This window comes from Amyelois transitella, chromosome 11 (assembly GCF_032362555.1).
Source record: "Amyelois transitella isolate CPQ chromosome 11, ilAmyTran1.1, whole genome shotgun sequence".
NCBI lineage: Eukaryota > Metazoa > Arthropoda > Insecta > Lepidoptera > Pyralidae > Amyelois > Amyelois transitella.
This window is the reverse complement of record NC_083514.1, coordinates 2,817,695-2,842,275: the sequence shown is the minus strand read 5'-3', so window position 1 is coordinate 2,842,275 and position 24,581 is coordinate 2,817,695. Positions and strand designations below refer to the sequence as shown.

The window sequence follows — 24,581 nt, the reverse complement described above, 5'->3', positions numbered from 1 at the left end:
AAACATTTTTATAAATTATTTATTAACAACAGTTTCATAAACATTCTTTTTACAACAATGCAGGTGATTTGTTATAAATAGAAGACCTATCATAATATGTCTCGGCCAAGGCTTGGTAGATTACAATTAGTTTAATAACAAATTTTACATGAAAACAGAACCTCATCCTGACAATATTCCTTAAATTTACTTTTAAAATCTAATAGATATGAATGACATACTCTAACAAACAATATTATGTGGAATTATTACTGCTTTATTCTGATTAAGTTCAATACAAGATTATTACAGTATCTGCTAAATATTGCCCTTATTATTGATAACACGGCTGAGAACTACTTTTAAAAAACAGACAATTTTTTTTTAATTTTAAAAGCAAGCTGCTTATTAAAACCCCTTGGTAAACCATGGCGCTAAAGATATCCACACTACAGAATGTTGAAAAGAAAATATTTTGTGCTTCTTATACTGTGCTGATAAATGAAATTACTAAGATAGAATCTGGATATTAAGAGTGATTGCATTTATGACGACATTTTTTAACTTTAATTAAGATGGTAATAAGTATTTCTAATCCAATCTAGGATCCATGGTCAAAGGCATATCCTGAGCTCTTCTACAGAGTGATAACGATGCAACCGGGACTAAAGCCGAAGAAGTCATTTGTAACTCATTTTTTATTTCGTTTCTGCAATTTTGTGCATACTTACCGTATTTCCGGTTTCTTTTATACTCTAAACTATTTCACAGCCCTAGTATATCTGCATAATAATTAGGGAAATTTTTTATAACACATCTTTTGTATCTACTACTTGACAAAAATTCATTTATTTTTGTTAAATCACATTTTAGTTACGATTTTTTATTAACATATAAATTAAGTATATAAAAAAAGTTATCACATATCAAAATAAATAACATAACATTACAAATTAGGCATTAACTGGGGTTATATGTGATCTATTCTCGGAATTAATGTCTATGGCGAAATTTATTATTATCACAGAAATTTTTAATATAAACGATATATTAATTGATTAACACTGCTATTGTATATCTGGCAAAATCATTAAAAAAGAGCATTAACTCAGTTAAACAATACAAATTCTGTTTCTGTCTTATCAGAGAATATTTTTGATTACATTCAGTGGTTGACTTCAACTTTGCTAAAGACAGCATGTTAACGACAGCTTACATGCCCTTGCATGCATGCATTAAAACATTTGGCATGTAGCACGGTTGGCTTATTTCGTGGTTTCCGGCCGGCTTATATATACATTTGAAATTTTTGAAGAGGTATTTTTACTCACCGTCAACGACTTCTAAATAAATGGATGGAGTGATCCCTGCGGATTAACGATGTACAATTCAAGTTGTTGAATTGTCGACAAAGTCTATTAAATATATAATAAAACCAGGAAGATTGAGCTAGTATCATGATTCAGTATCGAGTGTAGAAAAAACCAACTAACTCAACTATACAAATAGGACTTTCGGCACTAACCCAATAATACTGATAATTCATACAATATTAGGATATAACAATATTCCATCATGGCAAGAATTAAACCCAAGACCTTGTGAATTGAACGCAAGAACTATACACCAAACAAGACTCTTTCATGGTCCAAAAATGAAATTCAATTTCAAATAAAGTTGGTTATTTTTGTAAAATTACCTCTTATAAGTACCTACTAAGTAGTTAGGGACCCAAACCCAAATTATACTTAAAAACTAGTTATTGATCAAATATTTTTTTAAAAAATGTGAACTACCTAAATACTTACATTGTGATAAAATCATCTTATTAGGAATGTTAGGTAAAGTTGACAAAGCAAATACGAACAAAAGTATACACAAAAATTTTACGATTTATAAAAATTTAAAGAATTAGTACATATGTATGTAAGGTGAAGTAATCTAATTCATTTATTGTTAATAATTAAACACCAAAAATTAAGTCTTAAATGTTTTTCAGTACAAACAGATATGTATTTTTAGGATAAAACAGTGCACATAAGGATTTTTTTTAATCTATACCTTTTTTTGCACTTTGGAGTAAATCTTAAAAGTAACTATGAAATACAACAGGGTGTTCTCAAATGTATTGGAATTTGGGACAATTTTATACTCCTCCATTTTGAGCGACACTTAAAACGAATGCCCGTTCACCGACAACGGAAAAAATGATTACGTGGAAATAGATTGTTTTGTTCCGTTAAAATTTATACCATGCCAAATTGCTGTACGCTTGTAAACAAAAAATGCCAAGAAGGCTAATCTGCTAAGAGAAATAGATAGTGCGATTTAAAAACAAGTATAAATAAATACAATATCAAAGGCAGCCCTGCCCCCTTTTCATAGCACGCGCGACGTCTTATCGCTGTCCCGTTTTAAGTCATAAAAAAAAACGAAACAGCGACAGTTTTTCGCGCAATAAAATCGGCGTCGCGCGGGCCTTGCTACGTGGGCTGGTACTAAAATACAAACCAAATAACACTCTTATATTTAAATAAATTATAGAAATGCAACAACAATAATGCACAAGCTTCTAGCTAAGCATTATAAATAAATAAGATCAAGTTATAGTAAGTAGTATATTGCCCTCTTTTGAGCATCTTATTTAAATTATAATTTTCATCAATTCCTTTACAACTTCAACCAACGTTATTGTATAACAGTAACGTATTATAGTGCAGAATTTTGGCACTTTTGCGTTTAGGAAGCTTGACTAGTAGCCGACATATAAGTAAATGTGAATTCAAGTAATTTGTAATGTATCGCTTATAATAAAATTATCACAATCAGCATATTAAATCAATCAATGAAAACTTATTTTATCCCCGTCACGACTAAATGTAATTATTAAATCAATTTAAATAACAATTAGGTATAACGGAATGATCATTCATCAATCAATTAAAAATTTTGGTACTTAGCTAATTTAGATATTATTGTGGCACAACCATTTAATTAATTTAATGGCAATATTATTATAGTATTCCTTTGTATTGCACTTTCGTGGGCTCGGTTTTATTTCGTTAAATAAATTCAGTCAATGCATCACCTTCAACTAATTTCGGACGTTACTGAGTGTCCGGCACTAAGAGATTTACTATATTGGGGAATATTTCCGCTTGTATCGGGCCGTACTCCACTAGCTCCCCGTCCACGGTCAGGTGGCCTTCGGAACCCTCGGGAACTATCCTAAATGCACTGACAGGAACCATTTTAATGTACTCCGTGTCGTGTTCTGCGTGCAAACCTTGGTCTGCGTTGACAAGGAACGACAGGAGTTGTGATCTTGACACTCCTGCTTTGATGATCAGCATCCACATGATGCCGTCTGACAGCTGGGAGCGCGGCGCGAACAGAAAGTCCTCGCCGATATAGGATTGATACGAAACGTGCACCATGATAAACTCTCCTTCCTCTTGTGTCCAGTGCGACGGCAGCTGAGACATGAGCGAGGGAAGATGTGAGGCGGGGCCGTGCATGCACACGTGCACCGGCGACCGCATCTCGGAGTTCTCGCTCGTCACGCTGTGGTATTCCGAACCTCTGGTGCTGAAGAATGCGCTCCTTCGAGAATTGACCGAATACCACGAGTCGACCCGTTGATGTTTACCGTTCAGGGCGCTGGAGAACATGTCGGATGAACGTTCATCGCAATCTATAAACGCTTCCGCATCGGGGGAATCTAACGCGCCGTCCTGACTCACGCTGTGGCTGAGAGTGAGCGGCTGTTTGGGCTTGGGAAGATTACTCAGGTCCTTGATCCTCGCGTAACTAACGACTCCTTTGTACTTCCTCAGGCCTAGTATCCTCGCCAGTGCCCAAACGGCGAATCTCTGGCCGCCGATTGCTCGTAACCGTTCACTTTCAATGTCGATGTCCGAAAGCAGTCCCCAGCCGACAGAGAGAAAAGAGAACATAATCTGGAAATAGAGACAGATTGTCAGTAACATCCCTTTGTCTTCTTCTTTCTCTTCCTTTCGTAGCGAAAGTCCCGGTTAGATCCTCGCCTTTCTTGAGAGGCGCTCGGTGCAGCTTTGACTATGATCCTGGATTGGGTTAGTCAGTAGTAATCTGTAACATCCCTTACTAATTGACTATCATATCCGGTGCAGGCATCACATAAGCATTCAACTTCAAATATACATAAGGAATGAACAATGCATTTGCTGCCAAAGTACCTATATAAGTAATTCATGTCTCTTTAATATAACGTAAGTACAAGTTAATTAGTGCTGCACTTGTGACCTTGACATTATGATAGGGATAATAAGGTTATATCAATGTAACGTCTAGTAAATAAGGCCATTAGAGTTGCTAGAGGGCTCGCGGTTTATTGGCGGACGAACTCAATTGCACTGCGTAATACACAAATCGGTCGTGTACATACCTACTTTACATTGAATGTTAGTTTATCAACTGGTTCGTCAGTATCTCAATTAAATATAATTATAATTGTTATACTTCGGTTTGCGATAATTTATAAATTTAATCGTAATTAGCAATGTAGCCGCGTTTCGGGTCTCGTAAACTTAAATAACATAGGAAGCGATGTTGATGACAAAACTTTATGAGATCCAATTTGGAACCAGACTTAGCCGTTAATGCGTTTAAATTATATTAAAAAGTTGCTGAAATCCTAGGCACAGAAGCACAAGAGAGAAGGTGAGACAAGCAAGTCCAATAATGGAGTTCACACGGCTGGGCTACTAATAATTGTATTTCTAATCTGGGGAGAAGCGACGAGGTATCTGAATCTTTCATGAGGGTATTCCAATGTCGTGAATAATACAAGTGCGCTGGATTATTCTTTTTATGATTACAGCAGATTTTGGGTGCCTATTTGTTTGAAGCGCTCCCCCGAGCGTCCTGTGTATGGTGTGAAATTTTGCGAAAAAAAAAAATATTTTCTACATTTCCGGTTTGTATTGTGAATTAAATCATTGGATTATTTTTTTATTATAAATGTCTAGCTTTTACCCGCAGCTTAACCCACGCGAATTGAGCACCACCAGCAAAGAATACAGGATTCGGTCGCAAATCTATAGTTTTTACCGGAATGCAAAGTACTCCGTCCTACTCCAGACGTTAAATTTTATTTACGCAAAGAAATTCAGTTCCGAAGATATCGCTTAAAAAGGCAACAAACAAACAAACTTCATGCGCATTTATAATATTAGTTGTCCTATATTTACTAATATTGGCTTTCGAATTGGAAGTGGAAAAACTTTGACAAGACAACGCCAGAATTGCAAAAATCAATAGAGGCTCATTTTGACCTTTCCATTATAAAGTTTAGAGTACATTATAGTTGTCAGGGTATATCCATTCCACATCTTAAAGAGGTAGGTACATAATAATAATATGAGTGACAGGCAATATTACGACTGCGCCAGTACTGGAGTGGCTAACTTTACGTAAACACTTTCGAATCGTCGTGGTCAGCAACCGCAGCTTATCATAAATTGACAAGGTGCCATATAAATGCTCCGGATTAAATATATCCCTGTGGATTTCGAAATTTTAATCGGAGCAATAGTTTTCGCGTTTTGCGAGAATAAACATACAGACAAACAGAAATTCTAAAAATCATATTTTTGGCATCTGTTGGTCTTGTACTATAGATTCCCCATATTCATTTTTTGACAATATCTTTCAAATACAGACATCGTTTAGTTTAGTTTTTTAAAATTTGTATTTTGCGTATGGATATATTATAATTAATTAAAATTACTAATAATATAAACAAAAGTAAAATTTATGCGGTTACATTAACTAACAGTTCTATTGTATAACTTAATGATAAGACAGCCTTTGGCTATGACTCATGGCCTGTTAATAGTGGGATATGTTTTACCCACTTTTTATACGTATTACTAATATGTATTATACTTATCACATAATTATTGTAATTTCCACGAACTACTAGAAGTAGTTTGTGTATCGCAAGTCAGATTCCAATCTAACGATATCTTTGTCAGTGTAAAAAGTGTAAATCAACCTTCCAATTATCCGGAAAAATGGTTTTTATAAATAACTTGTATACTTCGCTACCGGGAAATTAATGCAGTTGAATCTCGTCGACCTTGGAGTTCTTAGGACAAGTCTTTAATTATTATTACCTACTCAGTATTAAATACAAATACATTATAGAAATAATAGTTGCAATAAAATACCACTTTGTTATAAAACTCGCCTAACCGTCAATGAGTCAACGTTTGTTTACCGCGAGATTTGCTAGTGCTTACAATGATTCACCCAAAGTCGCATTATACAGGCGTCCGGAAAAGTTACTGAACAAAAGTCTCTTTTAATTTCAAGTAAAAAAAATATATATTATAATTTACCTAAACGTCCCCAGCTATTAGGCATAGCTAGCCGCAGTGCATGGCCGCTTATGATGTAATTTTGGTTGCTACGTCAAGAACAAATATTATTAATTTTATTTTCTGTGTTGTTTCCTCCATGAGGTTTTTTCTGCTGCAGCCAGCAGGAATCGAGAAAGCACAACAGTCTTCATTTTGTAATATTCTGCCCCCGTAGCATATCGCGCGCGATGCAGTTTTCATATATATATAGTAAAACTATTGCTATCCCGTTTCACGTCGTTTCTTACGCCTCCGGATGGGCAGATAATAAAAGTATTGACCATCGATTTGTCATAGCAGCTGGATAACACTGGGTATTTATTTTCAATATGGTGACATATTCGTTAAACATACTAGAGACTGTTCAATCTATAGTAATATTATAAAGCTGAAGAGTTTGTTTGTTTGTTTAAACGCGCTATCTCAGGAAATACTGGTTCGAATTGAAAAATTTTTTTTGCGTTGAATAGACAATTTATCGAAGAAGACATTAGGATATATAACATCACGCTGCAACTATAAGGAGCATAGAAATAATGGAAAATGTGAATAAAAAACGGGGAAAATTCATCCTTGAATGCCCAAAATAACTATTCCACGCGGACAAAGTTGCGGGCACAGCTTGTATGCAATAAAACCTTAGATCCTGCAAGTATTTGAACAAATTGGGTCAAATCCAACACAAAGTGTTAAACTACGCTAACTAGCCAAAAAGGTACGTACAGATAGTAGGTCAAGTCATAATTAAATTAGAACCCAATTATCATAGGGTAATTGTATTAATGATAATTTCGCGTAATTTTCCGCAAATATATGTTTATGTATATTTAAGTTTTGAAAACAACGCGGTCAGGATGTACCCAAATTTTTATATTAAATCGTTATTCCATCTCTTTGAACAATTCGATGGTTTCCAAATTACACTTTTGCGAAGAAACCCACACGAACTTCAAATTTATTTAGTAATTTTATTCAAGTAACCTATACAATTACAACAGGATACTGTCAAACACGACTTTTTCAACAGTATTCAAAAAATCCGCAAAAGTTATAAGAAAATACTTACTTTCGTCTTCGTCTCTATTCGAACTACATCCAGGGGCGTTGTTTTACCTCTGGTTAGCGCCATGGACAGCCCAGTGAGGTTTTGGGGAATGTACGGTTCACTGAAACAAAAAAAAAACGTTTTCACGTTATAAAAATACTTAGAATTCTTAGAATCGATAATAAGTCGAAAATCGGTCGACATCACTAGAACTCGGGCATTTGTACCGATTACATTTTCACCTCTCTAGACAGAAGACAAAGGTTCAATTTTTGACCATGATCCTAAATACCCAAGTCGGGTTTTTAACAAAGCGATTCCATTCTAACCGGGAGCCTAAAAATTCATAATGGATCATGGTTCCAACATCCAGTTGCCTGAATTTTCAGATTTCCTGACAATGTTTTTCTTCGCCGTTAGAGCGTTGGCTAAATGCTAAGCTAATAAACAGTCTCAGAAAAGTGTCATGATCACGGTTGGATTTGAACCTGTACCTCCTTGATATCTTTTACGTAACGCATTTATTTTACCTAGCCAGATTGATGAAAGAGTCTCTAATGCTTTTTAGAAGGAATATATAAAGAGCACGCACCGATTGAACATTGAGGAATCAATACGGATCATAGAATCTGCCTACTCCAATTAGAAACAAAACAAGCGAATTATATAATTGTTTGGTTATAAAATTTATATGATAACAATCATTTACTCCTTAAAAATACAGCACCTTGTATTACCCCTAAAGTTGTTGTCTGAAAACACTTATCACAAGTAGCGGGTGCGTACCCAAAGAATTTTTCAATAACGACCAGTTTCCAAAATAGAGCTTTCGAAATCTTATGAAGTTGAACTTTATTACTTAACTTAATTTCATCTTACTTGAAAGATACATATTATTTTACTCGAATTATTCAGCTAAAACGCCCTGCGCCAGACTATATCTTATCTAGATAAGAAATCGGATTTGCAGCAGGCGACCAAACTAATATGTATGGCGGATACAACTTTGATAAATTGTGATTAGATATTACTAACTACTTCGTAGTTCGTTATGACAACAATTCTACTAATGAAATACTAATGTTTGCCGTGGATAAGGTACCTATGTAATAGTGTTTGTTTTTTGTATGGTTTGATGTGTAGTTTTATGCATTCTATTATATTCTATCTCTTCATTCTATGTCTACAGATAATAAATTTACGAAGATAATTATCAAAACAATTAGTATCAAACCGCAAGACTCCTTGGGTTTGGAAAAGAAAAACTGGGGACATTATCCAAAAACCCTTTTTGGGCAACGCAATAATCGTCGTAAGATGAGTCACAATGTTAGCTTTCTATTATTTACAACCTTTTGCTTGCGGCTTCACTCGTGTGCATTGTCGTTTATCGAAAACCCACGGGAACTGTCCTTTTCCAGTATAAAAATTATTTTAGTGCACAGTCAACCGCTTATTAAGTGATCCTGCATGAAAATTTACGACGGGGTTATAGAGGGGAATATGCAGTAATTTTAGGCAGATTGATATGAGTGTACATAACACCTTTCTAGAGATTTAGTATGTATAGAATGCATTAAAATTTGAAATACAGCTTATCTTGATATTGCACTTTGCATCAGCAAGTTAGTTCTCAATGCCGCGAATAATTGCATGGAATACGTTAACTGACCGAGTAGACGACCTTGACGTAAGGAAAACTGGCCGGTGTTTAGTAAATTTTCACAATAAGTTGATTTTATATGCAAAGCAGTAACTACATTTGGTGAAATAGACATCAAAAATTTATTCGTACTTAGGGATGATGTAAGTAGGTTGACTTAGCAAAACAACAAAAAAACAAAAGGAGACTGTAAATGGAAACGGTGGAAGAGGAATTGTCTAGACGAATGTAAAAACTCCGGGATATCCTGGTTAAAGGTCAGATAATGAATAACCTAAATTGGCGAGCTTACACATGAAGAAAGTATTTTTTTAAGTTAAATGCATTATCAAAATTTTAAACATTCTGTATTTGTAAAATTTTACGGAAAACAATAAATACTTACATTTCTTTACTTTTAACTTTTACTTACTGTAAAACTATTCTTTTAAACTACAAAATATTGGAGGGAAAATGACAAATTTATTTTTCTTTATGACTTGCCACGCAAATTAGTAATGTATAAGTAAAGCCAAGTTCCAGAAGCATAGGGGGAGGAGGGTGTAACTTCGAACACTCAAAAATGATAAAGAGTTGGTAAAGTGAACACATATCAACAAATTTCATAATTATAAAACCGAGATCCTGCTCGAGTAGTTAGTAGGCAATAAAGTATGCCACATAAGACAAACAAAAAATGCCTTTGGTAATTATCTTTGACGTCAATTCTAAGCCACTATGAGTTCGTGATATATTTTTGTATTATTGTAATTCTTGTGTGTGAAATACTAAATTGTTATTGTCGTAATTGAAAGGCAGGTTGAACCAAGACTAATTTGTTTATTCAATACCCACAAATAAATGACATGCACCAATAATAATCACAACATCTTTCCCTCACAAAAAAAAATTAACAGAAAAAAAAAATTAAAATAATTTGTTATGTTATGAGTCAGCAACTTAAACAATAATATACATAGAAGAAAAAAAAAAACAAGAAAAATAAACATATAACCGACTTCAATACTACATGCCTTAATATATATATATTATATATCTAGATTAATGTATATTTTTACAGTTTTTTATAAAGGCTAATCTTATCATTGTAATTTTTATGGGATCACCGCTGATATATATAAGCCCTTTTAAACAAAAATATATTAATCGAAAATTTGGAAAAAAAAATGACTAAGAAAATTGGTGAACATACATACAAAATAAAAATACTTACATACATTTAATTTTATGAAGTCGGACAATTAACAATAACAGCTTGGGTGAAGTAACATAGTACAATCTTTTATACCAATTTTATACAATTCTAATTTTAAGCTCAGATTGCATTATGATTTATTTTTCCCTATTTAGTTTGGCAATAATAGTGCGGGCCGCCTCAGCCGCCGGTCTGCGCGCGCGATCTAACCGGCCTTTCAAAATATCACCCCGGGAGTCCTCAGAGAGACGCGACCCATCCCCGCTGGTTAAAACAAACGTAGGATCATCTGCGTTGTCCTCACTTTCGGCCATGGACCAATCCTCTTCCTCGTAATGTTCTTGCTCCTCGGGCGTATATTGGGATGGAGAAGAAAGAGCTGCCTCCACATTAATTAAATGGCGTCTATTTCTTCTGTACCGCTTTCCTGTTGAGTCTATTACGAAGTAGGAGCGTGGTTGTGGCGCCCGCGCCTGGACGCGCGCGTGCTTCCTGTCTCCGGCGTCCACCATCACCACACGTTGCCCAGCCCGCAGCTCCGGCAACGCTCGTGCTCGTTTATCATAGTGCTGTTTGTCGCGGGCTTGCTTGCTTGTGATAGCCTTATAATCGTCACGGTTGTCACGGCTGGGTTGCAGTTTACAGTCGTGAGATGGGAGCCTGGAATTAAGCCTGCGTCCCATAAGTAACTGAGATGGTGAGCTAATTCCATCCCTGGGAGTTGTTCTAAGGTTTAGCAACCCTAAATAGAAATCAGAACCAGATGACAAAGATTTGGTTAACATATTTTTAACTATGTGTACTGCCTTCTCACTTCGTCCATTTGATACCGGATATTTCGGCGAACTCGTAACATGTTTGAACCCCCATTGCTTACTAAATGTAGCAAATTCCTTCGAGGCATACGCTGGCCCATTATCAGTTATCAGTTCCTGTGGGATGCCGTGCCTTGCAAATTGATCCTTCATCGCTGTTATGACTGTCTTGCTAGTAATGTTCAGCAGTGGACAAACTTCGATATAATTCGAAAAATAGTCGACTAAGATTAAAAAATACTTGTTACCGTTCTGAAATATGTCCGAGCCTATTTTAGCCCACGGCAGGCTCGGGATAGGATGTGGCAAGAGCGGTTCCCGCGCGGGCCGCGCCACCCTCTCGGCGCACGTCGCACAGCGGCGTACTGCACTCTCGATGTCTCGAGACATCCCTGGCCAGAACATCACATCCCGCGCATGCCGTTTGCATCTATCTATACCCATATGCCCATCGTGAACTCGCTTTACCATTTCGTACCTTAACTTAAATGGAATATAAACCAAATTATCTTTAAATATTATACCATCGACATATTCAAAACTTTCCTTATACGACCACTGCTCTTTTACTCTTTCATCCACTTCATACTTATAATTTGGCCAGCCATTTTTTATATATCTTATAATTAACTGACATTCTTCATCTTTCATTGTATGCTCCTTTATCATACTCAATTTACTGTCACTAAACCTAACATTTTCTATAAGAAAACATGATTGCTCCGAAATTTCATCACTTACTTTTTGTTGTAACTGTTCAGGTAAAGGTGCCCTCGAAAGGGTGTCTGCAACGAACATATATTTTCCAGGTTTATACGTAACCTTGAAATCGTATCCCTGTATACGTAACATCATGCGCTGCAGTCTGGCTGGAACGGAATCCAACGCCTTATGAAATAGCGTTTCCAATGGCTTGTGATCCGTCTCCACTGTGACATCTTTACGGCCACAAACATATTGGTGAAATCGTTCGAGCGCAAACACGATCGCCAACAGCTCTTTTTCAATTTGAGCATACCTGCATTGCGTGTCGGTGAGTGTTGATGACGCATACTCGACCGGCCGGCCGCCCTGCATGAGCACTGCGCCGAGCGCGCGAGAGCTCGCGTCTACTGATAACAGCACCGGCTCGCGCGCAGAATACAAAGCCAGTACAGGCGCGGCGCACACTGACTCTTTTAAACGCCGCACGGTCGCTTCATGTACTTCGTCCCAATTCCATACAGAGTCTTTTTTCAAAAGGATACGTAGAGGAGCCGCTATCTCTGAATAATGTGGTATAAATTTTGATAAATAATTTACCATGCCCAAAAAACGCTCTAATGAACTCCTGTCTTGCGGATTCGGCATGTCACGAATTGCCTTAAGTTTACTTTCATCTATTTGCATACCTTTGGAGCTAAAGGTATGTCCAAGGTAAGTTACCGTTTGAACACAAAATTCACATTTTTCTTTATTAAATTTAATACCAGCATCACGTGCCCTATTTAATAAAAGCTTAAGCCTCTCGTCATGTTCTGAAATTGAAGACCCCCAAACTATGACATCATCAACAAATGAATCTACGCCCTCTAAGCCCTCTAATATTTGACGTATTTTTTGATGAAAAACTTCAGATGCACAGTTTATACCATAAGGTAAACGTAGATACTGGTATCTGCCATATGGTGTTCCAAACGTACATAAATCAGCGCTATCATCATCTAACTGAACCATCCAAAATCCAGATCGAGCGTCTAATTTACTAAAATACCTAGCTCCTTCTAATTTAGTCGCGATATCAGTGAGCGTCGGCAACGGGTAGTGTGCGCGTCGCACGGCCCTATTAAGCGGCCGCGGGTCGAGGCACACTCGAATGCTGCCATCTTTTTTCGCCGCCACTACGATTGCATTCACCCACGGGGTCGGGTGCGTCACTCTTCTAATAACGCCTAGATTTTCCATTCGATCTAATTCGATTCGTAACTTATCTCGTACGCCCACGGGTATTTTTCTAACGGGACAGACTGACGGCTGCGCGCCCGGAATTGTTACTATTTTGTATTTGCCAGGCAACTTTCCCAAACCTTTGAAAATATCATCATACTGGTTAATATCTATTGAATATAAACGTTTTATTAAGCCTAGTTGTTCACAAGAAAATTTGCCCAGCACATTTTGACAGTCGTGTTCAGAAATTATGAAACGTAATTTATACACTTTATTTTTATAAAACCAATTGATGTAACATGATCCAACAATAGGAATAAAATTGCCACAAAACGATAAAGCTCTCGTATTATCTGATGTTAACTCTGATAAGTTCAAACCCAATTTACAATATGTTTTCAAGGACATTACATTTAAATCCGAACCAGTATCTAGCTTAAATCTTTCTTTTAAATCACTACCATATAAAAATAAAGTCTCATACCATTTGTGGCTGTCCATACCGTCACCGAAATTGTCGACCGTGGAGACGTAGTACAAATCTGAATCGTCAGTTGATAACTCTTCCTCAATTTGGTATACTCTGCTCTTTAACTTAGGACATGCACTTTTAAAATGTCCCCGTTCACTGCACCAAAAACATTGAGCATTTCTAGCCGCACACTTATAGTCTCCGTCACACTGATCCTTCATGCAAGCCCGACACGCACTCCTAGAAGCTGCCCCGCGTCGGCCGCCTGCAGTGGCCGCTCCCCGAGCGCCGGCCGCACGGAGCTGGCCCCGCGGCCGCGGCCGGCCCCAGCCGCCACGCGCCGCTCGCGACGGTCCGCCTGCGCCGCCGTACACCACGTCCACGGCTGCCGACGACGCGCCCCCGTCGGTTACCGCCTTGGTTCCTTCTATCTGCCGTTTTTCCTCTGTAGACATCTCACTAGCTTGACAAATCTTCACAGCTCGTGCGAGGGTCAGATCCTCAGCTCTCAGTAATCGATCACGTATTTTTCCATCGGTGACCCCGCAAACAACACGATCGCGTATCAGACCTTCTTCGAGATGCTCGAATTCACAATGCTGCGAAAGTATTTTCAATGCTGTGACGTACTCATCGACAGATTCACCATTTTCTTGATTTCTTGTAAAAAATTTGAAACGAGCCATGGTAGTATTTTGTTTCGTACCGAAATGCTCATTAAATTTGCTGACCAACTTGTCGAAATTCTCCCGATCAGTCTCCTTTTCGAATTTAAACGTAGTATATACGTCGTAACCTTCTGAGCCTATCAGGTTAATGAGGAGACTGGCTTGTACATCTGTCGGTTCTTTATAGACTCCCGAGGCCTTCAGGAACACCAAAAACTGCTTGTACCATTTTCGCCACGCGTCAGCGCGGTTTGCCGGCCCGCCCTCTAGGCATAATTCCGATGGCGGACGCGCGTGTTCCATAGTAATAATAAAACACTATCACTTTTTCTACGTACGAACACTTAATTTTAGCTTAAAGTCGACTTTTTATACCGAAAATTAATTATTTTAGACGACACCTGACACCATGTCGTAATTGAAAGGCAGGTTGAACCAAGACTAATTTGTTTATTCAATACCCACAAATAAATGACATGCACCAATAATAATCACAACAGTTATTTCAAATCTTTATAGTTCGTGAACACATTTGAATATATGAAACGAAATTTAAGTTATATAAACGAAATAAAAATGAACAAGAAAATGGACATACAGATAGTTATCGTTCATAGCTACAATACACAACACACTAATACAGTACAATCTACTAATTGGTAATTCTCATGAGAGCAGCTAGTCCATTTCAAATAACGTTCGAGATATCACGAAGCCTTCACGAAGCATGTAATGTTTATTTAACATTATTGTACAAAATACAATTGGCGGACTTAATGCTAGAAGCATTATCTACCAGTACAAAGAGAAAGCGAAATAAATATAGTAATTCTTGCATCAAATATTGCAAATTAATTTTAAACTCTTAACAACCAACACCATATGGAAGTTCCTGGCTCTGACTGTACGTATACACGTTATAATTTGCTGGAATCATTTTCAAAATAATTTACTTATGTAATGCATCTCTTTAGTGTACAAAAAGCAAACAGAATTTTGAGAAAGGCATCAAGAGATTCATGGATTATTAAATGAATTACGAATATTTAATGTTTGTAATATTACAGTTATTTTATAACACGGAAAAGTTCTACAATGCATATTCATTATGCATTACAAATAGATCAGCGTGATTGTCAAGGCATACAGAAGTATGTATTGATTAATGTTGATACATTTGAAGTTACAGGGTTTCGATCCTACATAAAAGTTAAAAATCCGGTTAGTTTCACGTATTTTGGCTATAAAACAGACATTTGTCAAAGCTTAATTCTTGTGGGTAGAAGGAAAAGTTTAAAAAAATATATCATAATCGATGACTCGGCAAGACGTGTCATTTTGAGTTAAAACACGACAATGCAAACTTTCTTCAGTTTAATAAAATTGTAAGACACCGATGTTTGCACATATGTAATATAACAACCTATAATTACGTCTACATCCCCTGCGGGGTAGAGCACTAAAAGACTGAAAGGCCACGAATAGCGTTTGGCTTAATGATAGAATTCAGATTCAAATAGTGACAGGTTGTAAGCCCATTGCCTGAAAGAGATCCCTTAGTCGCCTTTTACAAATTCCATTACATATTTAGTTTGAAATAATTACAGATTTTATTTACTTTAATAAAATAAGAAAGCAAAAAAATTTAACAAACCCATAAAAATAGGAGATTTGTATGTTTTATTGAATAATCCCTAAAACCTGTAGTCTTGATTTTATAACAGTGAGTCCACATTCCATGGCCGCTAATTACGATTATTATCTGATTATGCGCAGATAAAGCCGAATAAATACGATTTTACTTACGACATATCAATTAAAAGTGTTATCTAGATCACTGAAAAGGATTTATCTTGTTTGTCTCCTCCACTCAATAGCACACGATATTTCAAATTGTGAAGGTGAACGGACCAAATGAAAAACGTATCTCTCATTAGTACGATTGGAATAAATTATGATTGTTGTAGATGCAAGATGTCTTACATACTGATAAAGGTACCTACTGGAACGCCTATAGAATACAAAAATTACAGCACACGATTTTCTTTACTTTAAGCAAAGTATCCGAGGTGTATAAAATATTGAATCACAAAACACAATCTCATACATACATACATATGATCACGTCTATATCCCTAGCGGGGTAGACAGAGCCACCAGTCTTGAAAAGACTTATAGGCCACGCTCAGCTGTTTGGCTTAGTGATAGAATTGAGATTCAAATAGTGACAGGTTGCTAGCCCATCGCCTAAAAGAAGAATCCCAAGTTTATAAGCCTATCCCTTAGTCGCCTTTTACGACATCCGTGGGAAAGAGGGATATTTGAGGGAGCACAACTATATAACAAGTTGCCAAATGAGCTGAGAACTTGTAGCAGTCTTAATATATTTAAAAAGAAACTCAAGCTATACATCGCGACCAGTACTTAATTTTTAATTTATGCATGTAATTATTTTTTAGTTACCTACCTGTTATCTCATTTTAAGTGAATGTATATTCTTATGAGAAATAAAGTTCTTTAAACCTAAGAGATGGAGTGGTCCTATTCTTTTTTGTAATGGTGCCGGGAACCACACGGCACCTGTTGGGGCTAATACCCATATGAATACAAATAATAAAAAAACAAAACAAAAGACTTAGGGTAGGTAGGTATTCTCATACTTTTCCTTATTAATATAATAGGTAAGTACCTAGGTACCTTAGGTTGTGTCGCGAAAAAAACCCGATCTGATAAAATGAGTCATTGTTTTAAATTAACAAAGTTCAAAAGTTTTGATACACCTAATTCTTGGCGAACCAATAAAGAACACAAATTTATTTAATTTTATTATTAAATTTTAAATATTTCATTTTTAATAAATATACGTTCTTATACGTTTCAAATTACTTAAGTTCTTAGTAACTATAGAGTTAAAATAAAAATCGTCAAATGGTTTAAATACCAAAATGAAGGTTGTTACACAGATAATAAACGCCAATTCATGTCACGTTTATTTAGATTTATGCTAAGTGCAGTATTTATTATACCACATCCATACTAATATTGCAAATATTGTAAATTTTTGTTATCTTTGCGCTTTATTTCACAGATTTTGTGGTAATAATTCTCCTATATATTTTTTTAACATCCCCTTACGTCTTTCTCATAGATGTCGTAGAAATCGACTAAGGGAAGGAAAACATACATCTAGGGCGAGCTTCCATGCTGTTCTGACAGGTGTAAGAAAGCACAATGTGTTCCAGCTGCTTATTTTCCCATGAAGATTGTAAAAGTGAATTAAGGGAAAGGCTTATAAACTTGGAATCCCTTACGGCAATGGGGCTAGCAATCTGTCACTCTTTGAATCTTAAATCCAACATTAAGCTATGCAGCTGAACATGACCTGTCGAGAATGTTGGCTCTGTCTACCCTGTAAGGGATACAGACTGATTATGTGTATTTATGTATGATTTTGACTTTTATACCTAATTATCAGTAGACCATTGAAACACCTACTAAAATGATAAAGATTAAGTTTTTCATAAATAAAGCATGTAATCATAATATGTTAATGGATAAACAGTTTCGCTGCCCTTATCTCTAAAATTGTATTGAGCAAGTACATAATGTATGATAACAATATCACAAAATTTATAAATATGACTTATACAATGTTCAAAAGTAATGTAGATAGATGTTTCTTCTTTTTAATAAACTATCAAAAACGCCCTGAAGCAACATTTACATGGAACTATCTTTGCATTTTCCTAGTCCCAGTTTCTACAATTTTTTTTCATTTAAACCGGTTCAGTTGCTTTTGAATTATTTGTTGCAACAAACAAATAATTCAAAAGCAACTTTTTTTTTTTTTTTTTTTTTTTTTTTTTGACAAATTACACTGATTGAGTTAGCCTCGAAGTAAGTTCGAAACTTGTGTTACGAGATACTAACTCAACGATACTATATAACTCTTCATGCTTTATCCACTCAAACACTATTGTTAATCTTTGCATCAAATTAGTAATTATTTCTAAACGCGTAACATTCTAGGATAGTTTATATTGCATTATTTTAATATACAAGGCATATTTCAAGGTAGAAAATGATTATTTACTGTTCCTGAGAGAAATTAAAATAGTAAAAATATATATAAACACCCGCAGAGTAATTTCATCACAATAATTTTTCCCTATAAGTAATATATTCTCACTTATCAAAATTTATTCATAACCCATACCCTTTAGCCATAGTATACATTTAATCACCGACACGGCACCTCTAAGCCCGTCGTCAACAATACCTTACTACTCAAAATAATTTTGAGCGCTCATTTTAATTTTAAAATATTTCAGAATCTACATAAAAATCCAATTAATGTGCTGTAAAGAGCAAAATTTATCTTCATAAAATTATCTCGATGACGAAATAAACTTTAATCATAAGGATTAATATGCTTGTGTAGTAATAATGCTCAAAATGCACCTTTTAATTTACCTTATGTTTTACGTTTGAAGTTAGATATATTGTGTTTAAAGATGTATTTAAACCTATATTTTTGAAATACATTTCATCACATACCGAGATAGATATTATCAACCGAGTGGCCAGCGCACACTCCATATAAAGATTTTGGTAGTGCTTTTTTTACCAGATTTACCTAATTCAAAAGATGGTCTTATCATAAACTGCAATCACAAACAATCCCCATATTGTAATTTACAAATTACAAATTGTAATAGTTACACTAAAGAATAAATAAGCAAATAAGAGGCTACCTGGAGATACAGGAGTTGTTAGGGCAGTTGATAATTATAACAATATTTACACAGTCCCAATAGGTAACCTTCCTGGTAGCCATGGTTGTAAGTAAGTTTTTTTTACTGCACAAGCAATATATTCAGTGAAAACATAGTTACAGGTGAATGAAACTGTTGTAGTTTTCAAGATAGAATGTTAAATGAGAAAATTTTTTATTTGGCCATTCCTCATATTAAATAGCTTATTTTTAGCAGACACAAATACCAATAAAAATAAAGCTTACTTGAATTGATGGCAAATACTTTTTGCCAAGCCGTTGCCTGATCCACAGGGCAAAATAGCCAGAGGAACTTCAGAAAGCGCCTGTTGCCAGTCCAGTCGCTCGAACATTCCGTTTAGAACCTCAAAGAGAACTCCGTCGCCTCCCACTGCCACAATACCACGCCAGGAGTAAACATTCCTTGTTCTGACAAATTCGCGCGCGTATTGAGCGTACTTTGTTACATGCAGGTCATAAGGCACCTCGGCCTCCTGCAATAAAGTTGCCACTTTCGTCTGGAACAACTCTCTTCCTTTCCCAGGCCCAGATTTAGGATTCAATAGAATCAACAACTTTTTATCATTTATAGGCGGTGTGTATGTAATTGGATGTCCACCTATCAAACACTTCAGCGTAGCTCTCCATTTTTGGGCTTCCTTGTTATTATCTTCATACTTGTCGTATGATCTGAAGCGTAATGTTATTGTAGTACGCTCTCGTTTTAAGTTACGGCGGCTACGCTTCAAGATGTAAGCGTAAACATACAGGTATGCGCTGACATCATTTTCATCTAGATCTCCACTGTTCTCGTCCACGACTTTAAGCTGCTGGGCACCTACAAACGAACTGCAGACACATGAACCCGCACCAGGACGTCGTCTTTTGCTCCTCATGCATTTGCTTCCGACTATATCCCGCAATAGTATTGTCTGTTCCTTCGAACTACCATCGGCCTCCTTTATCAATGATAATCCTTTTGATGTAAGTCTAACCCGAAACATTGCATTCTTTTTGGAGAGTATATAAAATGTTTCCTGGAGGTAAACATGCTCTCTTGAATCGGAATGTTCACCTTCCACAACACCGACGACGTCCTTCTCATGTTGAGGATCCGCCATGACTGTTTATCTTTTTTATTTTCTCTAAAAGTATTGCCATGTGAATTATTGTCAATCAAAACTGAAAAAGTAACAAATAAAGCTGGGTTTTCACGTTCATTTTTCGCAAAAGTCTAAACTCGTGGTAGTGGTCTTGTGATGGTAGAGCAATACCTATTTTTTGTCAAACAAAATTAGTTGGCAACATAATTGTTTCCGAACGAATATCGTATTGCCATTGTCAACTTGACATTGACTATGAGACAAAAAACGGAGAAGTGACGTGAAGTGACGGAGAATTTAAGGCCAGCGCCAGGTGGAGGAAATAAAAAAGATTTTAATTTAAATTCAAACTAGGCTGCTACACATAAAATTAGTTTTCTTCCGATTATAAAATTTATTAAAGATTATAATGAAAACACATCGAATTTTAGAACTTTACAGTGGTATAGGAGGAATGCATTGTGCTTGGAATGGTAATGTTTTTTTATTTTTTATTTTATCTAATATTTTACTTTTTTAACTTAATATTTTATTTTCATTAATACTCGTTCTTTTTTTCAGAATCCAGTTTACCAGGTGAAATAGTAACAGCAGTGGATATCAACACAGTGGCTAATGAAGTCTATAAATATAATTTTCCTGATACACATCTGATAAATAGGAATATTCAGTCACTGACTGGAACTGAGATCAAGAGTTACAATGTCAATACTATTTTAATGTCTCCACCATGTCAGCCTTTCACAAGAAATGGAAAATACTTAGATGATAATGATCCAAGAACCAATTCGTTTTTATACATTATTGACATTCTACATGAACTAGACAATATTGAATATATTTTGATGGAGAATGTAAAGGGTTTTGAGTGCTCCACTGTGAGAAATCTATTTATTGAAAAACTGGAAGAAACAAATTTTATATATCAAGAATTTCTCTTATGTCCATCTACCATTGGTATACCTAATTCACGACTGAGATATTATTGTATTGCAAGAAGGACAAAAGCACCTTGGAATTTCAATAGGAAAAGTGAAATTGTAAGTAAATGTTGTAATCTGAAGATTGGGATAAACTTTATTATTATACATACATATAGTCATGTTTTTATCCCTTGTGGGGTAGACAAAGCCAACTGAGAGGCCACGATTAGCTGTTTGGCATCATGATGAAATTGAGATTCAAGTAGTGACAGGTTGCTAGTCCATCGCCTACAAAAAGAGTCCCAAGCTTATAAGCCTATCCCTTAGTCTATTGTTTTATTATCATTTGTTCTATAATTAATTTATCTGTATATATTTCAGATACACATACTCCCAAAGGATTTTGAGAAACCATACAAATTAGAAGATATATTGGAAACTAATGTACCTGAAAAGTTCTTAGTAAATGATAAATTATTAAGAAGGGGAAATGTATTTGATATTTGTCACAAAGGATCTAGCAGATCCTGCTGTTTCACAAAAGCATACTCCCATTATGTTGAAGGCACTGGTTCAATTTATACTGATGAAAGTCAACAAAAAGTGGACAGTTGTTTCAAAGCTGCAAACAGGCATGAATCTGGAAGTGAGGCATTTGTGCAATGTTTGAAAGAATTAAAATTACGCTTTTTTACTCCTAAAGAAGTTTTATCTTTGATGGCCTTTCCGAAATATTATTTGTTCCCTGATAATATCACTACAAAACAATGTTACAGGTTATTAGGGAACAGTGTCAATGTTAAGGTTATAACAGAGTTATTAAAAATACTATATGATTAATAAATATGTTTTATTACTAGTACTTTCATCATGTTATTTTTAACATGTGAATTTTATCTACACTTACAGCTTTTTATGTCACAACAGTTAAAATGATTACTAGTTTCAGTATAATGGCTTTGTAGTATCAATTTGCTCTGTAATGGTGTTATAAAGTAGCACCATGTCTAATATAAAATAAAATATATATAAATAATCTAATTGAATATAAAAATCCAATGAAGAATGCAACTTCATGATTATCCCATTTACAATGAAGCAATCCGCTGGTTTACATGGGCATACCCAAAGATCGTTTTTACAGTCCTTCCATATGTCAAGGCTGTTTATAAAAAAAAAACATAATATACTTGTAAATAACTCAAAACAATTATATAGATCCGTTGCTAAGAACCTGCTGAGCTCTTCTCTTTGCTCTGTGGTTCAGAATCCTCATTCTCAACATGACGGCAATTGAAGAGGCTGCTCCAATCACAAATGACCATATTGTAAACTTCCAATAGGCTCGTTCTTCTAAGTATGCTACTCTATCACAGCTGGAAATAAAATTTAATAATTATAATAAGCAATTATAGCTTCCATGCTGGTCTGACAGCTGCTTTTCTTCCCATGTAGAAATGGTAAATGTCAATCATGAATGATTATAATCTTTTAAACTCTTTTAAAACTGAACTAGCAGCTTGTCAATAGTAGCCAAATATGGCCTTTGGAAGACATGACTCTGTCTGCCCATAAGGGTTGAAGACTTAATACATATCATAATATGAAATGATACCAGGACGAAAATAGAGTATTATCAAGACTGCAATAGGTTACAATTTGCTTTATCCTGGTGAAGGACAGATGTTTTCTGATCCTTGTACAGGAAATTACTAATTAAAGAAAAAAATCGCACTTTCTATAGCTCAAATCTTACCTTCTGGTTACTGTTTCTCCATTATCACATCGTAGGATTTCCTTGAAACTTGTGTGCTTACATACACCTATGCTCTCACTTTTGATTTCAAAGTCTGAAACAGGTATTATAATAATTTAATATTAAACTGGTGTTATATGTAGAGTCAATTCTTTTGCTTATACATATATTACATGAAATAAAATTATGATTGGTAATAGATGTCACATTATTATTTAAATACATACATGTGCTACCTTTGTAATGGGTAATGAAATAAACTTTTTGTTATTGTGATGTGAATTAAAACCAAATGTGATGTTTCTTACAACCTGAAGTTCCATACATACATAAAATCACACCTTTTTCCTGCATACTTCATTCGCTTCAACTACCTGAAGTTCCATCTATCCTATAAGGAGTAAAGACATAACAATACCCATGTAGGTACAAAAAATATTTAGTACATTTATCAGCTAAATACCTAGAAACTGTTTCACCATTGCTCTTGCTACCTACAATATAGGAAGGACCATCGACCAGGTAACTACTTACCTGAACAAGGATGACATTCACTGATTATCTTAAATGGCTTATGTTTATAACATGTTGAATTTGTTTCTGTTGGGAATGTTTTATTTTTCCTCTGACTGCCGGAGAGTGTATCAGCCAAATGGGATTCCAATATCAACACGACTAGAGTTAAGCTAGAAAATACACAGTAATGTAAAATTTGCTGTACTGGTAGAACAATAAACACATTCATTTTGAAAACAATCAAATACTTACACTCCTAAAGTAACAGTTCCGAGTAACATACATCGTTTAGAACAGGTTTCAATCATGATTATGTATTATATTTACTCTACACAGACCAATTAAAAGATCTTCAATAAATCGATTATATCATCACAATCACAACAAACAAATCATTTGAAACATTTGGATTTGAAATGGTTTTACTTTATTTTGATTCACACGAGATTTTAGCGTTTGCTTGTCAATTTTGTCATTGTCACAGCTGTAATGTAATGTGTCGTGAAATGTCCAATGACAAACTATCATTATAGAAATGCCAGAATTGTTCACCTTGACTCAGAAATAACAATGAATGATATATCTGTCTCTTTCTCACAACAGTGATTTTACAGGAGAAAAAACATTTACACTCTTTTATTGGCTTCGATGTACTTTTGCTGCCGCTGACGCCATCGAACTTTCCTGCTATGTTGACATGTGGTAAGTTGTCATCGTGATGTTTTTACGTTTTCCAGTATTTTCGACTTTGTACAAAGCTGTGCTAATATTAATCGAAAATAAAGTATAAGATGAAGTGTTCTGTAACATATTGTGGCCTATGCCAAAGCATAAATAGGCCGAATCTAACCTTTCACCAGTAAGTTATTTGGTTAAATTATTGTCTATCATAATGTGTATTTATAAAAATGTGTTTTAAAACCTATTACTTTTAATCTTCTTAGTTGTGAACTTTAGAAACTTGTAATATTCTCAATATTTCATTCACATCAAAAACATAAACACGGGTGCTAGTGTCGAACATCAGCTATCATAGAATCTTATCGATAAATTAGGGTCTGAGTTATGTTAAAGTATTTTTTCTCGTTTAAGTTTACCAAGGAACGAATCTTGGCGCAGGGACTGGCTATAAATGATTGGCATAGAAAATATCCGGCCAGGAACAAAACATATCCATGTGTTCCGCAGTTCTCCAGGCATAACACCTTGCTCTCTTCCTTCCAGGCATCTTCCCTTTGGTGGCAGTTGAGCCCGAATCATCGCTCCCGCTACAGGTCTCTTCAAGGGTCACGAAAGACAACGACTTTACAACAATCTTTTGGCAATCACTTATCAAATC

The 24,581-nt window shown here is 35.5% G+C and overlaps 4 protein-coding genes across 4 annotated transcripts; 1 reads left to right on the top strand and 3 right to left on the bottom strand.

Annotated features, from left to right (window-relative positions):
* Positions 1-5: 5 nt before the first annotated feature.
* LOC106135083 (sphingosine kinase 1) lies at positions 6-20,086 on the bottom strand. The gene is made up of 3 exons (XM_013335273.2): positions 19,191-20,086; positions 7,450-7,549; positions 6-3,938 (listed from the first exon to the last, which is right to left on the bottom strand). Exons 1-3 carry the CDS (start codon positions 20,063-20,065, stop codon positions 3,087-3,089), a joined length of 1,827 nt encoding a protein of 608 aa, XP_013190727.2. The 5' UTR covers positions 20,066-20,086; the 3' UTR covers positions 6-3,086.
* Positions 10,110-14,663, bottom strand: LOC106137319 (uncharacterized protein K02A2.6-like). The gene has a single exon (XM_060946679.1). It carries the CDS (start codon positions 14,471-14,473, stop codon positions 10,424-10,426), a length of 4,050 nt encoding a protein of 1,349 aa, XP_060802662.1. The 5' UTR covers positions 14,474-14,663; the 3' UTR covers positions 10,110-10,423.
* Positions 20,087-20,314: 228 nt separating the features above from the next.
* LOC106134935 (tRNA (cytosine(38)-C(5))-methyltransferase) lies at positions 20,315-21,824 on the top strand. Its single transcript, XM_013335080.2, has 3 exons — positions 20,315-20,520; positions 20,609-21,087; positions 21,352-21,824. The coding sequence occupies exons 1-3, from the start codon at positions 20,457-20,459 to the stop codon at positions 21,808-21,810; spliced, it is 1,002 nt and encodes a 333-aa protein (XP_013190534.2). The 5' UTR covers positions 20,315-20,456; the 3' UTR covers positions 21,811-21,824.
* LOC106134936 (protein JTB) lies at positions 21,804-23,748 on the bottom strand. The gene is made up of 4 exons (XM_013335081.2): positions 23,495-23,748; positions 23,261-23,412; positions 22,727-22,820; positions 21,804-22,346 (listed from the first exon to the last, which is right to left on the bottom strand). Exons 1-4 carry the CDS (start codon positions 23,548-23,550, stop codon positions 22,181-22,183), a joined length of 468 nt encoding a protein of 155 aa, XP_013190535.2. The 5' UTR covers positions 23,551-23,748; the 3' UTR covers positions 21,804-22,180.
* Positions 23,749-24,581: the final 833 nt, after the last annotated feature.